The sequence below is a fragment of the Perognathus longimembris genome, chromosome 1 (assembly GCF_023159225.1).
Source record: "Perognathus longimembris pacificus isolate PPM17 chromosome 1, ASM2315922v1, whole genome shotgun sequence".
NCBI lineage: Eukaryota > Metazoa > Chordata > Mammalia > Rodentia > Heteromyidae > Perognathus > Perognathus longimembris.
The window spans coordinates 6,441,267-6,455,663 of NC_063161.1; the positions used below are offsets into that span (position 1 = coordinate 6,441,267).

The 14,397-nt window shown below is 40.5% G+C and overlaps 1 protein-coding gene across 1 annotated transcript in view; it reads left to right on the plus strand.

The window, feature by feature from the left end:
* Nucleotides 1-14,397, plus strand: part of Enthd1 (ENTH domain containing 1) — a 107,965-nt gene that overhangs the window by 24,974 nt on the left and 68,594 nt on the right. Inside the window, exon 3 of the mRNA XM_048355066.1 lies at nucleotides 9,783-10,025. Within this exon, the coding sequence (XP_048211023.1) occupies nucleotides 9,783-10,025 (243 nt within the window). The remainder of the gene's footprint in view (nucleotides 1-9,782; nucleotides 10,026-14,397) is intronic.

The following is a 14,397-nucleotide window of genomic DNA, read 5'->3' on the forward strand; positions in this document are numbered from 1 at the left end:
GGGTTCTATTCCCCAGCACCACATACACAGGAAATGGCCAGAAGTGGCGCTGTGGCTCAAGTGGCAGAGTGCTAGCCTTGAGCAAAAAGAAGCCAGGGACAGTGCTCAGGCCCTGAGTCCAAGGACTGGCCAAAAAAAAAAAAAAAAATTCCTGTATGAGGTTGGAACTCTGGGCCTTATGCTTTCCTAGGTGTCCTAATGCTCAAACATATCTCCAGCCTTTTTGTTGTTGTTGTTTTGGTTGTTTTTGTGAAAGGGTTTTGTTTTTTGCCTAACCTGGTCTGGATGTGATCTTAGTATTTCTGCTTCTGAAACATTGATGACAGTTGCATACTACTGTTCCCAGCCCCTTCTGTTGAGATATGAGGTCTTGTGAACTTTTTGCCCAGGCTGGCCTTCAGCTGTGACCTTCATTATCTCGGCCCCCTGAGTAGCTAAGGTTATAGTTATGAACCACCATGCCTGGCTCACAAACTTTTTTTAAATGTCTAATAAACAAATATAGTTATGGCCTCTAATGGAGAAAGGACAGTTATCAAATGGGCAATTGCAAACTCTGAAAGTACTATAAAGGACAAGTGTGAGGTTTGATGAGACTATCTGAAAGCAGGGCCCAACTACATCTGAGGCCCAGGTGTGTGGGCAGGGCACCGTGGGAGGGGATTACTAACTGTCTGTGGAAGGCTTTTCTGAGCAAGCAAAATTAGAGCTGTTCTATTGCCTGGTGCTTTCTGTCCTTTTGTCTTTGAATGGCTGTTTAACACTCAGCTGTATTGCTTCCTCAGTAAGACTTTCTGTAACCACACCCCAAATTAATGTTTAGCACATCACACCTTCAGCTACTTTCTTTAGAGCATTTAGTTTTATTTGAAATTGCTTTACTTATATCTGTTGCATATTTTAGGCAACTAAAACAAAGTACCACAAGTATAGGACCTTGTCTCTTTTTCCTTATTTGTATCACTAGTGCTTAGAACATTTCCTGAAACTTAAGTGTTCAAGAAATGATTTAGGCTGGGAGTTTGGCCTAGTGGTAGAGTGCTTGCTAGCATGCATGAAACCCTGTGTTTGATTCCTCAGTACCATATAAACAGAAAAGGCTGGAAGTGGAGCTGTGGCTCAAATGATAGAGAGCTAGCCTTGAGGAAAAAAAAAAAAAAAGCTCAAGGACAGAGCCCAGGCCCTGAGTTCAAGCCCCAGGACTGGCTAAATAAATAAAGTAATAAAAGAAATGGTTTTTTAAAAAAGAAATGATTTAATGATGGCAGAATTCAGTGTCCTTGTTCATTGAGCTTTTGCATAGCTGTTCTGGTATTGACATCTTCTAGGTGTTTTCCTTGGGTTTAGAAGAACTTTATCTTTATTCTGTCACATTGGTCCTCCCTTCATTACACTAGTGGAGAATTGAGTATTTTTCTAATGTGAGTTGCATATTGTATCATTTTACCCTTGGCCATGGTAACTGGCATAATGGTTGTTCCAAGCTGGTCCAATCAGAATCATTCTCCTAGATTCTTCATATTGAAAGTAAGAAGGAGACTTCTTGGGTTGCAGAGCATGAGGTATGAATCTGAGGTTATGAGGTCTGAATCTGGAGCTATAGGTGTCTGTGTTCACATCCAGATGAAAAAGTCACTGTGCAAGAAGAGCAAATGAAGATGTTAGGGCCCGGTTTGTGGTTTATGTGGTAGAGCACCTGCCTAGCAAGCATGACACTTAAAGTTCAAGTCCTCATAATCACACATCCCCCACATCCAAGGAAGGCACTTTACAGAGAGGAACAGAATGGGAGAGGAGCTATAGAGAGTTCAGAAGTTTTCTGTTTTCTTTATATCTGAGGCCCAGTTATAACCCTGGGTTTCTACAACTTTTGCCTTACTGAGTTCAGATTGAATTTCTGTCACCTAGCACTAAAAGATGTCTAATTAAAACAGTGTTATTTTCATTTTACCTGTACCTCAGCTAACCTTTCATCTTGATGGGTTTTGTATAATACCCTTGGATATTGATGTGCCGCACAGTTTCATTGCTTATTTCAGAGAGCCTATGTTTTCTATCCTCCTGTCACATGTTTTCTCCCCTTGACACAGAGCAGTTGCACCCAAGTTCAACAGTTGCACTGTGTCCTCCTTTTTCTTTCAAAAGCAGAGTAGTAGGGGCTGGGAATATGGCCTAGTGGCAAGAGTACTTGCCTCCTATACATGAAGCCCAGGGTTTGATTCCCCAGCACCACATATATAGAAAACGGCCAGAAGTGGTGCTGTGGCTCAAGTGGCAGACTGCTAGCCTTGAGCAAAAAGAAGCCAGGGATAGTGCTCAGGCCCTGAGTCCAAGGCCCAGGACTGGCAAAAAAAAAAAAAAAAAAAAAAAGGCAGAGTAGTTTGAAATAAATAGATGTCATTTTTACTAGTACTGTTTATCTTACCCTTGAGGCAAACTTGTTGATTCTTGGGTTTTCTTATTTTCAGCTTTGATGCTTTAGAATATTTAGGTAAGTAGTGAGCTTCTTGATGGCAATAAAGCAGAGCCAGAGCAGTAGGTAGACTTGGGTGAGATGCCCATTTCTTGGTGATTTTTCTCCCTACTTTTGTTATGCTGCTACTTTTCTCATAGTTCTGAGAGCTGAATAGTTCAACCTCAAGTCTCCAACAGATTTGATTGTCTGGTGAGGATTGCTGTCTGCTTCCAAGATGGTGCTTTGATGTTGTATCCTTGGAGGAGAGGGCCATTGTGTCTTCCTGTGGGGTAGGAAGAGGGCAAGAAAGAGACTACTGGCTTGAAACCTCTTTTCTAAAGGCTTAGATGCCAGTCATATCATGGCCTAATCATCTCTCTTTTTTATTTATTAATTGAACACAAATTTTTTGACAGGGTGTTGTGCAAAAAGGGTACAGTTACATAGTAGGGCAGTGTGTACATTTCTTGTGATATCTTACGCCCTGTTTTTCTATCTCTTCTCTAGGTCAGGTAGACATATATACAATATACAATGTATCAAGAACATATACAGTAGCCACGTGGCCACGCCCAAGAAAGTTTACCTAGGGCTTTAAATGTAATGTCCATATTAGACCATATGTTGACAGTAGTCTTATATGAACGTACATACATAGTTTTTGAGCTGTTGTATTCCCCTGAGAGGTCAAGTTTTGACCTTTATATGTTGAGTAATTGTTTGGTTTTAGTTACATACTGTTGGGTCGCTGCCCCAATCCTGTGGGGAATACTATTTGACAAGCAGTTTTTGGTCTCTACTGTCTCTCCGTCTCCCTTTGTTAACAGTCATATATCAGGGAAATCATGCCCCTTTGTTTTCTGTGTTCTAGGCTTGTCTCGCTCAACATTATTTGTTCGAGTTCTGACCATTTCCCTGCGAATAACAATATTTCACCATTCCTAATCGCTATGTAGTACTCCATTGTGTATAAGTACCATATTTTTTGGATCCATTCGTCTATGGAGGGGCATCTGGGTTGTTTCCATATTTTGGCTATTGTGAATTGTGCCACGATAAACATGGAAGTACAAATGTCTTTGATATCTTGGGGTTTGCTGTTTAGGACAGATTCCTAGGAGTGGTATGGCTGGGTCATAGGGTAGGTCTATATTGAGCTTTTTGAGAAACCTCCATACTGTTCTCCAAAGTGGTTGTACTAATTTGCACTCCCACCAACAATGGAGAAGGGTTCCTCTTTCCCCGCACCCCCTCCAGTATTTGTTGTTGCCTGAGTTCAGAGTATAGGCCATTCTAACTGGGGTGAGGTGGTATCTCAGGGTTGTTTTTATTTGCATTTCCTTTACTACCAGGGATGTTGAGCATTTCCTCATGTGTTTCTTTGCCATTTTTATATCTTCTCTTGTAAAGTCTCTCTTTAGCTCATTTGCCCATTTCCTAATAGGTTTATTGGGCTTGGAGGGGCTTAGTTTTTTGAGTTCTCTGTAGATGACAGATATCAGGCCTTTGTCTGTTGCTGTGCTGGTAAATATCCTTTCCCATATTGTTGGCTGTCTTCTATTTTGGTGGCTATGTCCTTAGCTGTGCAGAAACTTTTTAATTTGTAGTAGTCCCATTTGTCGAGTCTCTCCCCTATTTGTTGAGTCTCTCCCCTATTTGTTGCGCCCCTGGGACTCTATTCAGGAAGTTCCTTCCTGTGCCTGTAAGTTCTAGCATCTTTCCTACTCTGTCCTTCAGTAGTTTCAAGGATTCAGGTCTGATATTGAGGTCCTTGATCCATTTTGAGTTGATCTTGGTGCATGGTGATAGGCTTGGGTCTACTTTGAGTTTTCTGCATATGGCTGCCCAGTTCTCCCAGCACCAGTAGTTGAAGAGGCTATGTTTATTCCATTGTATGTCTTTAGCTCCTTTGTCGAATATCAGTTGGCTGTAAGAGTGCAGTTTTATTTCTGGGTCTTCAATTCTAATCCATTGGTCTTCCGATCTGTTTTTATACCAATACCAGGCTGTTTTTGTTATGATGGCCTTGTAGTAGAGCTTGAAGTCTGGTATTGTGATACCTCCTGTACTGCTTTTTTTGCCTAGATTTGCTTTGGCTAGTCTAGGTTTTTTGCTGTTCCATATGAATTTATGGATTGGTTTCTCTATTTCAGTGAAGAATGTGACTGGGATTTTGATAGGGATTGCATTGAATTTGTATAACAATTTGGGCAATATGGCCATTTTCACTATATTGATTCTGCCTACCCATGAGCATGGGAGGTCTTTCCATCTCCTTGTGTCTTCTTTGATTTCCCTTATTAGATTTTTATAGTTTTCATTAAATAGGTCCGCCACAGCCTTGGTTAAGTTGATCCCTAGGTACTTTATTATTTTTTTGGCTACTGTAAATGGAATTGTTTCCATAATTTCCTTTTCTGTTTGTATATTGCTGGTGTACAGAAAAGCTGCTGACTTTTGTGGATTGATTTTGTATCCTGCTACTTTGCCAAATTGGTTTATTAGGTGTAGGAGTTTGGGTATTGAGTTTTTTGGGTCCTTCAGATATAAGATCATGTCGTCTGCGAATAGGGATAACTTGATTTCTTCCTTGCTGATGTGGATCCCTTTGATGTCCTCCTCTTGCCTTATTGCTATGGCTAGGGATTCCAGCACTATGTTGAAAAGAAGTGGGGAGAGTGGGCATCCTTGTCTTGTTTCTGAGTTTAGGGGGAATGATTTAAGTTTCTCTCCATTTAATATGATATTAGCAGTTGGTCTGTTGTTTATGGCTTTTATTGTTTTGAGGAATGTTCCATCTATTCCTGTTCTCTCCAAAGCTTTTAATAGGTATGGATGTTGTATTTTGTCAAAGACTTTTTGGGCATTGACTGAGATAACAATGTAATTCTTAATTTTAGATCTGTTTATGTGGTGAATTACGTTGATTGATTTACGGATGTTGAACCATCCTTGTGACTGTGGGATGAAGCCTACTTGGTCATGATGTATGATTTTCTTGATCAGTTTCTGGATCCTGTTAGCTAATATTTTATTGAGGAGTTTTGCATCTGTGTTCATTAGTGATATTGGTCTGTAGTTCTCTTTTTTTGTTGGGTCTTTTCCTGGTTTGGGAATGAGTATGATATTAGCTTCGTAGAATGAGTTTGGGATTTCTCCTTCTGTTTCTATTTCGCGGAAGAGTTTGAGGAGTATTGGTATTAGCTCATCACTAAAGGTTTTGTAGAATTCGTTGGTGAATCCATCTGGGCCTGGGCTTTTCTTTGTTGGGAGGTTCTTGATTACCTCCTGTATCTCACTGTAAGTTATTGGTTTATTTAGTTGATTTATTTCTTCTTGGTTCAGTTTGGGCAGTTTGTACTTCTCTAAGAATTGATCCATTTCTGTAAAATTATTGTTTTTTGCTGAGTAGAGGTTTTGGAAATAGCTCCTTATGATTGTTTGAATATCGTGTGTGCTTGTAATTTTTCCGGTGGAGTCCTTGATTTTACGTATATGAGTCTCTTCTCTTCTTTTTTTTTTTTGTAAGTCTTGCGAGGGGTCTGTCAATTTTGTTTATTTTCTCAAAGAACCAGCTTTTAGTCTTATTTATTTGTTGAATGGTCTTTCTATTTTCAATCAGATTTATCTCTTCTTTAATCTCTGTGATCTCTCCCCTCCTAGTCGTTTTAGATTCTGTCATTTCTTGTTTCTCCAGTTGTTCTAGTTTCATCGTGAGGTTATTCACCTGCTCTGCTTCCATTCTTTTAATGTGAGTGCTGAGGGCAATGATCTTGCCCCTCAGTACTGCCTTAGCTGTGTCCCATAGGTTTCTTTGTGATGTGTTTTCATTGTCATTGTGGCTTATGAATTCGTTGATTTCATCTTTAATTTGGTCTGTGGCCCAAGTGTTGGATAGCAGTGTGGGGTTTAGCCGCCAAGAGTGTGTATAGCCTCTGTGGTATCCTTTGTTGTTGAGGGTTACCTTTAATCCACTATGATCAGATATTATACATGGGATGACGTCAATACTTTTGTATTTGCTGAGGTTCTTTGTGTGGGCTATGACGTGGTCTATTTTGGAATATGATCCATGGGCTGCTGAAAAGAAGGTGTATTGGGTCTCTGTAGGGTGGGAGATTCTGTATAGGTCTGTCAGATCCATTTGGGATATGGTGTTACTTAGGTCCTCAGCTCCCTTGCTAATCCTCTGGGTGTTGGATCTGTCTCTTGGAGAGAGTGGGGTATTAAGGTCACCCACTATGATTGTGTTTGTGTCTATCTTGTTCTGTAATTCTGTGAGAATTTGCTTCATATATGTAGGGCCTCTTTTGTTCGGTGAGTATACGTTTATCACCGTGATGTCTTGATTCTGGATTTTTTCCTTGTATTAATATGTAGTGTCCATCTTTGTCTCTTTGAGTTGATTTTAATGAAAAGTCCAGCTTGTCTGAGATCAGGATGGCTACACCTGCCGTTTTGGTAAGTGCATTTGCTTGGTAGATCTTGCTCCATCCTTTCATTCGGAGCCTGTTTTTGTCTCTTGCTATAAGGTGGGTCTCTTGTAGGCAGCAGATGTCAACTTTTTGTTTGCAGATCCATTCTGCCAGTCTGCTCCTCTTTATCGGAGAGTTTAAACCATTTATATTTAAAGAGATCAAGGATAAGGGTGTTTTTTCTCCTTCCATTTTCTTGTTGGGCTGTTTTTTCCTCTTTTTTTTTTTTCTTGTCTTTAGTGAGCTGATCTTTCTGTTGGACTTTGGCTATTGTAGTTTCTTTCTGATTCTGTCTGTGTCTTGTACGATTTCTGTTGGGTGGGGCTCCCCTCTTAGAATTTGATGTAGGGCTGGTTTTTTATTCACATACTCCTTTAGCTCCTCTTTGGTGTGGAAAGATCTGGTTTTCCCTTCGAATGTGAACTCCAATTTCGCTGGATATTTGATCCGAGGTTGCATATTGTTAGCCTGAACTACTTGGATGGTGTTCTTCCACTCACTTCGTGCTTGGTAAGTTTGTGTGGATAGGTCAGCTGTTATTCGAATCCTCTTCCCATTGTAGAAAATTTCTTTCTTCGCTTTGGCTGAATTCAGAATTTGCTCTTTAATCTTGAGGTCTGAAGTCTTGAATATTATGTGCCTTGGGGTGGCTTTTCTGGGGTCTGGCCTGCCAGGTGTCCTATAGGCTTCAGTTACCTGGATGGGGTCCCCTGTGAGATTGGGGAAGTTTTCTGCAATAACTTTATTGAGAACATGTTTAAGCCCTCTGCTCTGGTATTTGGCTCCTTCTTCTATTCCAGTTATGCGCAGATTATATCTCTTGTCTTTGTCCATTAGTTCCTGGATTAGTCTGCCCTGAAGCTTCACTGTTTCTTGGAGTGTGGTCATTTTCTGGTTGTTGTCGGCTGCTTCATTTTCCAGGCGAGAGATTCTGGATTCCATATGGTCCACTCTTTGTGTTATGGTTTCAATTGCGGAGTTTATGGATGTCAGAGAGCTATTTATGGTTGTCAGACCAGCTCTAATCGTGGAAATTTCTTCCTTTAAAGAGTTGTATTTTAAATCTTTTTTCATGCATTTCAATTCTCAGGATGTTAAGATTTTCTTTAAAGGAGGCTTGCATTGTATCCATTTTTGCTTCCATTTCTTTAAAGGAGGCTTGCATTGTATCCATTTTTGCTTCCATTTCTTTCTTGGCTTCCTGGGTGTCCTTCAAGATTTCCGCTCTAAACTCCTGGAATTGTTTTCTGATTTCATTTCTGACATGTTCGATCATTCCTGTTAACATGGCCTCATTTGCTTTTTTATTCCCCATCTCCTCTTCAGTTGTGCTGCTTTTTGGAGCTGGCGAGTTGGCTTGCTCTTTGATGAACTGTTATGTTTCTTTGTGATTTGCGCATCTGGAGATCTGTGGATAGCTTCTCAGGTTTGGTTTGTAGCTCTGCCCTTCCTCCTGTGTAGGCGCGTCTACCAGAGCAGGTGCTGCCACTGTGGCCCCGCCCACCAGTGCGGGGTATGCCTACCAGAGCGGGCGCTGTCGCCGGGGGCCCACCCACCTGTGCGCTGTGTGCCCACTACAATAGTCCCTGGCGCTGTGGCCCCGTCCACTTTAGCGGGGTATGCCTCCCAGAGCGAGCCCCGGGTTGTTGGGTTGTGTTTGCGCCCTCCCGCGAGTCCATTGGCGGGGGGCGGTATGAGTGGGGCCCAGTGGGATCGACTGTCTGGGTGTGGGTTAGCACCCTCAGACCTCGCCTCCGCTGCGAGGGGGGGGACATGATCAGGCCCAGGTGTCCCTGCTGCGCTGGTATTGCCCACCAGCACCTGTGGTTTTAGTTGTAAGAGTCTGCGAGGTCCAGGCGCCTCGGGTGGGGCTTGCACTGCCGGCTGTCCCCTGGCCCCTGTTGGGAAGGGGGCAGGGTCGATTCGGTCAGATCTGGATCCTGTGTGGCCTTGGGGCTGCTCCGCCCTTCCCCTGCTAAACTGACTTCCCAGCACCTGATGGCAGCTTCCCGCCTGATTTGGGGGTTCTTTGTTCCCACGGGGTGGGGAGGGGGAGGGAAGGGAGATCTAGCTTCTTTGTGGGGCTTGGGTGTCTGATAGCTGGTCTCCCGTTGGGTGAGGGGGTAATGGGGGACTCACTGATCCTGGATTGTGTGTGTGTCCCGCGCAGCCATTGGTCCTTCAGGGGGTGGCGAAGTGTTGTGGTGGCGTCCCCGGTTCCCTCCTTCTGCCGCGCTGGGTTCCCCAGCTGCCGTCGTCCGAACCCGGTGTGGACCCGAACTTCTCGTCGCTGCCGTCGTGTGTCTAGGTCCGCACCCTCCCTAGTGACCGTGGGGTCTCCCGCTGTCTGAATTCTGCACTCCTGGCAGCCTGTCTGCCGATCGCCGGGTTCCCCTCCTAATCATCTCTTATAGGCCCACTTGTCTTGGAGGGAACATATTCAAATAATAGCAATTTGTTTACTATATGCTGGTTTATTTTCCTCTCCACTTTACATGTTTGAATCACATTGTGCATATTACTTTAAATCCTTAGCTCAGACATCTAGGTCAGCACTACTTCTAATTCATTCCTCTTCTGTATATGCCTATACATAGTTTGATTTATTTGTGGAATATGGGTAGCCTTTAAAAAAGAAAATTCAGTGTATTTAATATGAAAATTGTAATGTTAATATATGGTATGATTTTATCATGTATGCATGATTTATTTACCAAAGGTATATGAAGAAATATATAAAAAATTTTTGTTATATAAGTTTTTCCACTTTGTTCATAGTTCACTTTTCTTTATTTAGAATAAAAATTATAGCCTTAACTTTATTTTTCTAAGCAAATTCGATTTTTATTCAGGATATTATATTCGTCAGAAGTCTAAGCAAGTCATAACATTGCTGATGGATGACCAGCTGCTGTATAATGAGAGAGAAGTGGCATGTCGGACTAGACGGCGTACCTCTTACTCCATGGCATTTCCTAAAAGATTACTTGGTACAAGTAACTTACCAACAGCATGTGCTTCCCTCCCCACACCGGAAACTGCTGCTTCAGAGAAAAAGCATGAGCTTCTTAAAGCTTCAAGGCTGCATAATAAAAGTACGTACAATAAACATACAGTATCTAAATATAGTACATATTATTTAAGAACAATTAAAATAGAAGATATTAGACTTTAGTGCTGAGTCATCAACACAATTTTAGCACTACTATTAGAATTCATATTAAGACAAATATGTGAAAGAATATTCAGTAGAAAATTTTATGACTACTTTGAGAACATATTTATCTTGGATTCAAGTAAGATGTTCCCTTAGGTTAAAAATATTAATCTAGTAGGGCACTAGTGGCTCATGCATATAATTCTAGCTACTCAGAAAGCTGAGATCTGATGATTAAGGTTTGAAGCCAGCAGAAAAGTCTGTGAGACTCTTATCTCCAGTTAACCACAAAAAAGTTGGAAGTGGAGCTGTGGCTCAAGTAGTATACTGCTAGCCTTGGTAAGGGGGGTGGGGGGGAGAGAAGAAAAGAAAGGGGAAGGGGAAATAAAAGCTGAGGGACAGTGCCCAGGACCTGAGTTGAAATACTAGGGCTAGTGCGTGCGCACGCGCGCGCGCGCGCACACACACACACACAAATTAAACTAGTGACTTTTCCACTTAGCTTCCTGATTCAGTGTTGTTTTGCTCATAACTGGAATGTAAAGGAGTACTGTTTAAGACAAAGTGTGTATGTATATGAGCACTAATTGATCCTATAAACCAAAAGTTGAAATTTACTAAAATGTACCTCAGAATTCTAAAAGTTCTGTAAATACTCTTCTAGGATTATATCTTGTGATCCTTTACTTTGTGTAAAACTTTAAATCTGGACTACTGAACTTTTTAAGAAAGGTATCTATTTATAATATTATAATAGAAATTAGCAGAATATTGTAATAGAAAATTTCAGAGGCTTGCTTCCAAATTATCTGTAAGTATATGGTTATGGACTAAAGGTTTGTATACCTCCAAAATTCCTATGTTGAAATCTAGTGATGATATTTTGAAGGGGAGATTCTGTGAAAAGACTAGGTCATTAGTGTGAAGACACAAGTCAGCAGCCAGGGAGAGGGCCCTCCCCAAACCTGATTATGCTGACACCTTATCTCAGACTTCCAGGGCTGTAAGAAATACATTTTAGTTGTTTATAAAGCACCCATTCAATAGAAGCAAACTAAGCTATTTATTAAGCAAGACTATAAATGAGCTGTAGCTATTCAATACAAATAGCTACTTCCAGATGTCAGTTGTGGAAAAATTTTAAAATGTGAATGTTAGTACTAGCAGAGACCAATGCACCTAAAAATCATACTTCTCTGATTCAGTTGAGAGTTCTTAAATGGCCTTTCAATTTGTTCTTGTCAGTTGGGGAGATGAAAAGATGTTAAAGAGGTAGACCTTGGAATGATAATAGTAAATACCTTCCAAATGCTTCTAAAAGGAGTAGAACCTGTTGTTTTTTTAAAGGTTACTCATTTCTTTGGAAATAACTCTCCAGAATAAACATTGACCCTTTCTGAAATATCCTTATAGAAGTCTAAAGATGAGACTGACCTTAAACACAGAAGAAAATACTGTGACTCACCAATTTCTTCTTTTACTCCTTATCTATTACCTTTCTTGTTCTTTTTCCATTTCTTGTCTTACTTTCTATAGACACATCATTGTTGGATTAGAAATTGGGAGTCTGCTTTTTCAGTGAGTGAAGTGGATTTCCTTTATCAAGCTACTAACAGCATAGCATGCACAAGACTCTTCAGCACTGAACACACATAAGAAAAATAAATGTAAAATATGTTAGCTAGGAACAAGTCTTCCAAGGAAAAGGAAAGCAGAGTTAGGAGGCAGAACAGGTGTGGCTTTATTTTAGGGAAGGTAGTAAAGGGGAGGACTTCTGGAGGAGGTGACTGATGCAGTGAGGGCCACATCTGGGTAGAGCAGGAAGAGGAAGAGAGGAGCAAATACTCTCCTTCCCGATCAGACACAACATGAGTAATTATCAGCTTCAGGGATGAGTCCCCACATCACTACAAAAGTAACTCATCTTGAGCCATATTTATGAGTCATGCAAGAAATTCTAGTTTGTTGCTTTATAGTCATACACTATGATTTTGTTTTCTTAATCCAAAATTATATCTACCAGAATTTTGACACATTTAATGACTAGGTTGAGCTCTAAAATTACTTTCTTTTTCCTTTTTTAGTCATGAAGCTGGGAGTGGTACTCTATGCCTGTGATTGTAGCACTTAGGCAAAGGCAGGAAAGACTGTGAGTGCTAGATCAGCTACACAGTGAGAGATCCTATCTTGAAGAATACTTGTAACTGTTGTTACAATCTATTTAATACCATATATATGTTTTGAGTACTACTTACTGTGTGCCAGTATTACTCTAGTCATGGTAAACAAGTTGGTGTATTTATGCTTTTTGTGAATTGACATCTTGAAGTATGCTGTGTGCTTTTGCATCTGTTTCAATAAAATGTTCCAAGAGAGTTTTGGTCAATGATGAATCATCTTAATGAATTTATAGGAAGTACTGCTTAAAGTAAGTAGTGTATGTTTGGGTGGAAAAGCTGTTGTAAATGTGTTAAAATATGTTAGATTATTTTTGTATCATTTACCCACTATGTTTTAGCACATACATACTAGAATTAGAGTTGCCTGGGTTTGTGTTAAAAAAAAAAAAGTAATTGGATTAAGTAAATCTAGCAGTGCTAACCATTACCGCGCGTGTTTGAATCTGAAGCTGTATTTGAATTTTTTGTTAGAATAAATTAATTATACAAAGGATTTCAATGTGATATTTTCATATTGCATATATTATATATAATATATACTATTGCATATAGGGCTGGGGATATGGCCTAGTGGCAAGAGTGCTTGCCTCATATACTTGAAGCCCTGGTTCAGTTCCCCAGCATCACATATACAGAAAATGGCCAGCAGTGGCACTGTGACTCAAGTGGCAGAGTGCTAGCCTTGAGCAAAGAGAAGCCAGGGACAGTGCTCAGGCCCTGAGTCCAAGGCCCAGGACTGGCAAAAAAATAAATAAATAAAATAATAATAATATTGCATATAATATAGTCTGATCAAATTCATTTAATCTGTATTACTCTTTTATAACCCATGCTCTTCTTCCCTTCTCCTTTTTAAACAGTTTTTAGTGGATTTTATTATGCTGTTTTTATGCATACACACGTGCATGCGTGCATACACAAATATATATCATGTACATCAGCCTTATTCATCCCTTATCACTTTCTCTTTTCCCACTCTCCCTTCCTCTTAGTTCCCCCTTACCAATGGTTCTTCTTAAAAATCTCCCCATCTTCCTCCTCCTTTTCTTCTTCTTTATTTAGATTCTGTGTATAGAAGAAAACATGGAATATTTATCTTCAGAGCTTGGCTTATCCCATTCAAAATTATAGCTTCCAGTTCTATATGTCTTTTTACAAATGACAGAATTTCATTCTTTATTGCTAAAGCTGTATTTCAAAGGAAAAAAAAACCCTGACAGTTTGAGAGGAAAATGGGATAAGAAAACAAATTAGACAGAGGTATCCTTAATGGGACAAGAGAAGTAACAAATGAAAAGTTAGATCAGTTAGAATTAAGTAATAGTAATAGAGACCATAAAATCCTAATAGCTTTAACATAATAGGAATTTATCTCTCTCTTCTCAAACAATCCAGAGTAGGTATTCTAGAACTGATATGTCTCTCAATAATGCCTGTTCTGTCTTATTACTATACCAAACTTAACACTTAACTTTCACTTTGCAGTTTGTGTTCGCTCCATGATTTATAACTGCTTGCATGGTAGCCATCACATCTGTATTCTAACCAGTAGAAAGGAGGAAAAGCTGAATATATGAATGTCTCTTCTTGTTAAGATACTTATTGAAAGTCACATTATAACATCTGGCTTACATATTGCTTAGTACTTAGTTACCTGGACACTCTTAGCTCTGAGGGATACTGGGTGGCTGTGTAACTGGATGGAAATGAAAGATTTCTGTTACTAAGAAAGTGGATGCCAATGGCTTATGCCTATAATTCTAGCTACTTAGAAGGCTGTGACCTGAGAATGATGGTTTGAAGCCAGCCCAAGGAGGAAAGTACATGAGAGTCATCTCTATTTAACTACCAAAAAGCCAGAGGTAGAGCTGTGGTTCAAGTGGTAGAGCTCCAGCCTAACACTTGAAAAAGCTTAAGGGACAGTACCTAGGCTCTGAGCGCTGAATTTAAGATAAGGAGGAGGGGGGTGAGAAGGAGGAGAAAGAAGAGGAAGAGGAGAAAGGGGAGGAGAAGGTGGAAGGGGAGGAGGTAGACAAAGGGGAGGAGGAGGAAGGGAAGGAGGAAGTGGGTGGGGAGGAGGAAGAGCATGAGGAAGGAAGAAGGAGAGGAAAATGGAGGGAGAGGAGGGGG